General features: G+C 30.4%; 2 protein-coding genes across 2 annotated transcripts; one reads left to right on the forward strand and one right to left on the reverse strand.

Annotated features, from left to right (window-relative positions):
* The first annotated feature begins 182 nt into the window (after positions 1-182).
* LOC107032518 lies at positions 183-2,138 on the forward strand. The gene has a single exon (XM_015234121.2). It carries the CDS (start codon positions 218-220, stop codon positions 1,412-1,414), a length of 1,197 nt encoding a protein of 398 aa, XP_015089607.1. The 5' UTR covers positions 183-217; the 3' UTR covers positions 1,415-2,138.
* Positions 2,139-3,327: 1,189 nt separating this feature from the next.
* On the reverse strand, positions 3,328-5,241 carry LOC107032294 (protein NUCLEAR FUSION DEFECTIVE 4-like). The gene has a single exon (XM_015233881.2). The coding sequence runs from the start codon at positions 5,169-5,171 to the stop codon at positions 3,462-3,464; it is 1,710 nt and encodes a 569-aa protein (XP_015089367.1). The 5' UTR covers positions 5,172-5,241; the 3' UTR covers positions 3,328-3,461.
* Between the last annotated feature and the right edge of the window lie 3,534 nt (positions 5,242-8,775).

An 8,775-nucleotide genomic window follows, 5' to 3' on the forward strand; every position in this document is an offset into this window, starting at 1 on the left:
GTGTCAATATATATATATATAAATTTTAACCTAGCTATCTAGTGTAAAAAAAAGGTGGCTCCACACTCTTGGTTAACCTGATAGTGTAATTCTCGACCTCAATTTGTTTGGAATTGAGGCGTAGCTAAATGTTGTAGTAGTTTATAAATACCTAATGTTAGTATGGTAGTAAACACTAAGTCCCTTTTTTTTTTCCCACTCATATTATAAGTTTCCAATGGCAAAGTTAACTGAAAATGGTGGCTATAAAGCTAATATGATAGGCTTTAGCATCCATTTTCTCATGAGCAAATGGTTCATGGTTTTTGCTTCTCTTCTAATCATGTCAATGGCTGGTGCAACTTACTTATTCAGCCTTTATAGCAATGAAATCAAATCCTCATTAGGCTATGATCAAACCACCTTAAACTTACTAAGTTTCTTCAAAGACTTAGGTGGTAATGTTGGAATGATATCCGGTTTTATCAACGAAGTCACTCCAGCATGGGTAGTTCTATTAATGGGAGCAATCATGAATTTCTTTGGTTACTTCATGGTATGGCTTGCGATTATAGGACGTATAGCTAAACCTCCTGTTTGGCAAATGTGTTTTTACATATGCATTGGTGCAAGTTCTCAGACATTTGCTAATACTGGTGTGTTAGTCACTTGTGTCAAGAATTTCCCCGAAAGCAGGGGAATTGTACTTGGATTGTTGAAGGGATTTGTTGGTTTAAGTGGCGCGATTATCACACAATTGTATCATGCTTTCTATGGAAATGATGTGAGGTCTCTTGTTTTGTTAATTGGTTGGCTGCCTTGTGTTGTTTCTTGCTTATTTCTACGAACTGTTCGCGTTATGAAGGTGGATGATAAACAGGCTAACGAGCTTCGAATTTTCTACAAACTTCTGATCATTTCACTTGGCCTAGCTGGTTTTATCATGGTTGTAATTGTTGTTCAAAATAAGGTAAGTTTCACTAGGCTTGAATATGCAGGAAGTGCTGCTGTAGTACTGATTTTGCTCTTTGCTCCGCTCATCCTCGTCTTTAAAGAAGAGTTTACCTTGTGGAAATGTAAGCGACAAGCCTTACATGATACTCCACAGGTGAACGTTGTAACAGAAACTCCGTGTTCTGTTCAGCCAGAACCGGAAGAGATCAGTTGTTTAAAATCAAATATCTGGTACAGTAATGTGTTTAATCCACCACCAAGGGGTGAGGACTACACAATACTGCAAGCGATTTTCAGCTTAGATTTCTTGATTCTGTTTACAACGACTACTTTTGGGGTAGGCGGTACACTGACAGCTATCGACAACTTAGGCCAAATAGGGAAGGCCTTAGGCTATCCTTCAACAAGCATTACAACATTTGTGTCCTTACTCAGCATATGGAACTACCTAGGGCGTGTTGTCTCAGGCTTTGTATCCTAAATCTTTTTATCAAAATACAAGTTCCCTCGCCCGTTAATGCTCACAATAGTCCTCCTCCTGTCATGTACCGGGCACCTTCTCATCGCGTTTGGGGTCCCTAATTCCCTCTACATTTCTTCAATCATAATGGGGTTCTGTTTTGGAGCACAATGGCCTTTGATATTCGCCATTGTATCGGAGATATTCGGGCTTAAATACTACTCAACTTTGTACAATTTGAGTGGTGGAGCTAGCCCTTTTGGTGCATATATTCTTAATGTTAGAGTTGCAGGCCAATGGTATGATAAAATGGCACTGAGACAAATGAAAACTAAAGGATTGATAAGAGGTGTTGGTGAAGATTTGACTTGTATTGGTGTGGAGTGTTATAAAATGGCCTTTTTGGTTATCACTGGTGCTACATTAATTAGTTGTGTTGTTTCACTTGTTCTAGCAATTACAACAAGGGAATTTTACAAAGGTGATATATATAAGAAATTCAGAGTGCAAAGGGAAGCAATGGTTTCAAAAGAATTAGTAACATCAACACCAAAAAATATAGATGAGTAGTTCGATATTTGTATTTCTTAACTAGTCAATCAGTTAGTTTTTCCGCGTTAATCATATGAAAAGATCAAAAAAGTTATCATTGTCTCTAGTTTGTCTGTATTTTTTTAGATTAATGATGTAATATTCAAAGTTCACTGATTCGATTAATCAAAACTCTCTATATAATTGTGGGTGATACGAATTGATTGGGTCAGATTTTGTACTGTTATCGACATGGTGGATGGCCCATGTATGTTTTTTGTAAGCAAATTATTGAAGAAATGTGAGTTCAATTATGAATGATGAATTCAAAAAATAATAATAATAATAGTAAAGTCATTTTTGGATCTTGTACTTTGAATTATGTTTTTTAGGGAAGTGGTAATGACCAAAAAAATTTAGCTAGAAAATTAAAAAAACTATTGAAATATTATTCTGGTAAAATTTTCAGATCTACTTATAATAATGATTTCTATTATTTTGGTTGATGACAAAATTTATGTAGCTGGAAAATAAAGGGAACTGTTTTTTTCTTTTGCAGCTGTGATTGCAGCTTGATCCTGATTCCTGACATATTATGATTTACACATAGGCCTCGTTTTGGCTGTATGTTTTTACGTGGTTCGATTAATTTAAATTTATGTATTATTGTGCTCGTTACACAGGAAAGTGTCGTTTATTAATGATTTTCTCTATTCGCAGATAAGAATGAATTCGAAATTTTAAAAGTGGTACAAGACTCAACCTTTAGGTTCTTATCATGGGTTAATATCACTTATTTTCTCCGTTACAATTTGTTTGTCTTACTTTAGAAAAGGAATATTTTTTGTTTTGACAATACTTTAGTTCTAACTTTCTGCATGACACGTTTAAGACGACAAGATTCAAAAAAATTCGTATTTTCTTAAATTTCGTGTCAAATCAAAACCAGACAATCAAATTGACACGAAGGGAGATCAAGCTGCTTTGGCTTAAAGCCAGACTTACTGGGAGCCCTATGTTGGTCAGACTCTTCAAAAATGTCAATAGGTGCGCGTTGCATTCGCCAAAAGTAGTGTATTTTTGAAGAATCCAAAACAGGTGCGGCATCAAAAGTGAGAAATCCGTGCAACTAAGGTGAGAGCTAGCTAGGTCCAGTGGTAGTACTGCTGCCTGATTTGTGGTACCTAGTTCTTTCTACTCACTGAAGTTTTCTGAGGCTAGCAAATCTTTGTAATTGAATTTCTATAAACTTTGTTTCTACATAACAACAATAATAACATATCGAGTGAAATCCCGCAAGTGAGGTCTGAAGAGGGTAGAATTTACGCAGATCTTACCATTACCTCACGGAGGTAGAGATTTTGTTTCTGAAAGACCCTCAGTTAAGTTTGTTTCTACACAACTACAGTTAAAACAAATCTTCCATTATATAGATAAAATTCAACTTGTAAATCATGTATACACTTTCAGCTCCTTGTACATAATGATATCAGCTATAAGCACAAGATGTCAAAACTATAATCACATATCAGAATGACTATAATGGAGTATCACCATTTGTTCTGGACTGAGACTCAGCAGCATCGACTGCTTTGGCTTGTTCTCTAAACTTCTTGTAGATATCCCCTTTGTAAAACTTGAATGTTCTGATTACTAAAACCAATGAAACAATGAAACCCACAAAAGTAGATGCTGCAATTATCAAGAAAGCCAACTTATAACACTCAACTCCAGTGCAAGTCAAGTCTTCACCGGTTTTTCTAATGATCCCATGAGCTGCCATTTGTTTCATTGCTTCTCTGTCATACAAATTACCAGCTACCTTAACATTGAATATATAAGCTCCGATTGGGCTAGCAGCACCCCCAAAGTTGAGCAATGTGGAGTAATGCTTAAGCCCAAAGATTTCAGATATGATCGCGAATATCAAAGGCCATAAAGCACCAAAACACAAACCAATCAGCACAGACGCGACATACAGAGTGTTAGGCACGCCAAGCGCAATCAAAACATGAACCAGGCAGGAAAAAAACAGCACTATTGCCAACATCAATGGACGCGGAAACTTATACTTCTCCAAGAAGATCTCAGACGCGAATCCAGAACCTACACGCCCAAGATAACCCCATATACTCACAAGTGACACAAATGTAGTAATACTTGTTTTAGGATAACCTAAAGCTTTACCAATCTGGCCTAAATTATCCATAGCTGTCAAAAGCCCCCCCGCTCCAAAAATCGTTGCAATAAACAGAATCAACATATCAACACTAAGAACAGCTTGCAGTATAGTATAGTCTTCACCCCTCTCAGGTGGCTTAAACACATCTTGAAAGAACGAAACATGTTCTTTCTGATCGTTAATCGGAACAACAACTGCTGAACACTGAAGTGGTCTCTCAATCTCATCAACTTTAATCTCTACACTCAAATTTCGCTTCTTAACGTCCCATAAATTCAATTCCTCTCTAACAACAAGTACTATCGGAGCACATAACAAAACAAGAATAGTACCAGCAGTTAACCAATAACCAGTAGCACCAAACACAACACTGTTTTGCACTATAATTATAGCCATAAGAAAACCAGCTAAACCAAATGACACAAACAAAAGCTGATAAAAAATCCTAATTTCATTTTCTTTTTCTTGCTGGTTAATCTTGATAGCCCGAATAACTCTGAGAAAAACACAAGAAACAACAGTAGGAAGCCAAGCAATAAGCAAGATTAAAGATTTACCATCACTTCCATAAAAGGCATGATAAAATTGTGTAAGTATAGCACCACTTAAACCAACAAAACCCTTTAAAAGCCCAATCACAATACCTCTACTTTGTGGGAAATTCTTAACACAAGTAACAATTACACCAGTGTTGACAAATGTTTGTGAATTTGCCCCAATGAAAATACAAACACACATCTCCCAAACTTTGGGGTTACTAAATTTCTTAGTAACAGCAAGCCAAATAGAAAAATACCCAAAAAAATTCATAAATGCACCAAGAAGAATAACAACCCATGGTGGAGTAATTTCATTGATCAAACCAGAAATAATCCCAACATTTGCACCTAAATCTTTGAAAAAACCAAGTAAATTTAAAGTTGTTTGATCATAACCTAGTGAAATTTTCACTTCTTCTGAGTAGAGACCAAATATATATGTGCCACCAGCAACAGACAAAATCAAAATTGAAGCAAAAAACATGAACCATCTACCAGAAAGCAAGTGTATACCAAAATTTTCCATGGCTTTTGATAATTTTTTATTTTTTTTTTTGAATTATGAAGATGTTGGTTTAGTGAATAGCACAATATAATATAATAATAATACATAAAATGTTGAATCTAGACTAAAATAAGTATAGATACGTGTAAGGCTAATTAAATTCATATCTAGATAATTTAAGTAATTAAGTGATAATCTCTTTTTATTTTCAAAGATACTCCATTTAATTCATATCGAGGTAAGTGAATTATTGAGATACCACATCCCATTTAAGAAAGGGGAAATGATTTAAATACATAAATTAAAATTTGTTTTTCATTATTACTTTTTAATATTTTAAAAAATGTATAATAGTTAAAAACATGGTGAAACGAAAAAAATATGAATAAAAAGTTTATTATTTTTTTGAATTTTGAATATTTCACTTAATTTAAATTATGAAAAAAAAATCGCTAATTTAAAAATCATAGTAGTAATCTTTTATGTGGAGTTTTACTTTGTAGGATTATCGTTTAAGAGATGTTGGAATTGACTTATTTTTAAGTGTCTTTGACTTTTAAATATATTTTTTTTTAATTTTTAGAGGTATTTGACAAAACACTTTACGAGCAGATTTAGATTGACTTAAAAAATAGATTTTCAGTCAAAAATAAAAAGGAAAATTAAAGGTCCTACTTTTGATTTTTACTTATTTAAAGTTATTTTAATTTATTTAAAATTATTTTTATATATATATATTTATTAAATACTTTCAAAAGTCAAAAACTAATTAAAAATAAATTTAATTAACTTTTAAGCCAATTCACTTTTAGGTCACTTATCAAAACTTACCTAACACCCTTAAACCTATCTTTTTATAAATTATCATTTGATCTTTGATTTCACATATTTAAAATACTTTTTGGGTTTTATTTATTTGATTAGATATAAAATATTTAAGAGATTAACAAAAAAAAATAGGGAAAATGCAGTATCCTCTAACTTATGTCTGAAATCTTAGAGACATATTCTTCTATACTAAGGTTCTATTATCTCTTTGAACTTATTTTACAAATAATTTTTTACCTCTTTTTATTCTACGCGACATCATCTTCTAGGCCGCGTGCATGCTTAATTTTTTCAAACTACCTGGTTAATAGTGTCACGTAGGCCAAAAACGGATAGAAAAATATTTATAAAATAAATTCAAGATATAATAAAATCTTAATGTGACATAAATATATTTCTAAAATTTTAAACATAAATTAAAGAATATTTATGCATTTTAAAAATAAATTAAATTTATAACCTTAAATCATCTTTAGTAGTCATACTACAATAATATTAATATTAACAAAAGCTAAACTAAAATGTATTGTTTTGTGTAAAAGGAAAAAGAAAAAGTTGTAACAAAGAAAAGATTAGTCCTTTTCAAGTAGAAAGACTATTCAATTTGACTTGAGTGGATGGTGGACCCTTTTACCCTTTTGGATAGAACTCACGTGCGATGATTCATTTGACAAAGATAAATTATTAGTTGCATGCAAATTAATAATGGTCAAACTCAAACGGATAAATGAAAGTCGCTCGGATGATAAATATATTTAAAATTATAAGTTGAGTTATCGAGAAAGTAAAAGAGTGAAAGCTTTTTGATAGTAAAATCATTATTCAGTCCTTTTAAATTTATAAAAAAATATTTAATTGAAAATTGCTTTGGTTTTTTTTTTTTTAAAAGGCCGAAATCAAGTTATAGATAATTTTACAATAATTTATAAAATTTTAAAGTTGAATTATTACGAGTGAATATATATATATATATATATATATGTATATATATATATAAAATATTCATTCTTTTAGATCGATCAAAAGAAAAGAAAAGATTTTTCCCCTAAAAAATTGATCAAATTTGATTAGAAAAATATATTTCACACTATGTCATATTATCTTTTAAATATTTTTATCCTTTTAACTGTAATACTTTTAAATTAAAAAAAATCCAATTTTTTAAAAATTAAAATACTATAAACTTTTTAAAATTCTAGCTAAATTTTCTGGCTATTTAACTTCACCCACCCTTTTTTATTTTATTTTTTTAACTCAATAATCCACAACCTTTGCCACAGTTTTGAGCACTTTATCTGATAATGTTATAGCTCATAAATTGCACAGAAAATAAAAATTATTAGACAAATCTAATACAATGAGCTCATAATTAAATAGCAATAGAGTCTGAATTTAATCCCAAATCTCCACGTGAAAAATAAATGATCTTTATTTTTCTTTAAAAAATAATAATTAACTTTGGTTGACAACTTAATTTACTATATATACATGATTGTAATAATAATAATAATAATAGTGGTTTGTCCTCGTGTTTGGCTTTTGTTAGTAGTTGAATCTTAACTTAAAACTCATGAATGGATTATTATTATTATTGACAAAAATTACCTCTTTGAGGAGGGGAAAATTAGTTCTCAAATTTGTCATTGTCACATATAACAACACATTAATTAAATATTCCTAACAACACAAAGGCCTAGAATGCAGTGCCTAAGTTTTATGAATCAACACAACAAAGGCGGTGCAATTCACCTCCGTTTTTACGTGACATATACAAATCAATTTGGGTACATCTCACGCGTTAATTATTATAATTTTTCAAGTTTTAATTACTTATCAATTTTCAAATTGATATATTTACTAATATAACAAGTTTATCATTTTATCCTCATTAAAATATATAAATTAAAATTTTAAAATTAAAAAAAAGATTATGCTTTTTGTTAAAAAAATTAATTAATTAAAAACATAATAGATAAATTTTTTTGTCCTTCCTTAATTTGTGAAAATGAACAAATAATTAAACATAAATAATATATAAAACCTCTGGTGAAATTTATATACCTACTTATTTAATTTTACATAAATCTAAAGTATTTATTTTCGTATAGCGTCTTCTTTAAGGCATTTAATTCATTTGTCAACTAGAAAAAAAAATTAAATTTAAGTTTGTGCAACTTTTTTTCTTCTTTATATTTGAGTGGATGTAATAACCTTTGGAACTTTAATTCAGATAAGATTCACGTCTTATTATTCATTAGATTATCTTTTATTCGATAAAATTATATCGATCATTGTTAAATGGATATTAAATATCGAATAATTTTAAATTTTAGATAACTTAAATACATGACAGGTGTTATAAATGACAAATTTACTCACCATTGAATATCGTAACCAAATAAGATTCCAAAAAGATGACTTTATTTAGTTGCAAATGAAAGTGATTGTTTTAGATAATATTTATTCCAAGTATTTATCAAATAAAAAAAACAAAAGAAACACACGTAAGTAAGTTGTTATCATATTTATCAATAATCATGATATTCGAATCAATACAATTATAACATTATTATAATAAAATTTAGTGGTAATTTTTGTTGATCGGTATGATTTGTAATAAAGTAATTTTATCGAATTTTATAGCGATATAACTTAACTATGAAAATTCGATGGTCACTAAATTTGTAAGTACTATATTAGATTAGAAATGAAAGAAGCCCATTAAACTTGATCCATTTACAAACATATGGCCCAAGATTCTACAGTTAAATAGCCCATTTATCTCCCCATAAAGATA

Source organism: Solanum pennellii, chromosome 10 (assembly GCF_001406875.1).
Source record: "Solanum pennellii chromosome 10, SPENNV200".
Classification (NCBI taxonomy): Eukaryota; Viridiplantae; Streptophyta; class Magnoliopsida; order Solanales; family Solanaceae; genus Solanum; species Solanum pennellii.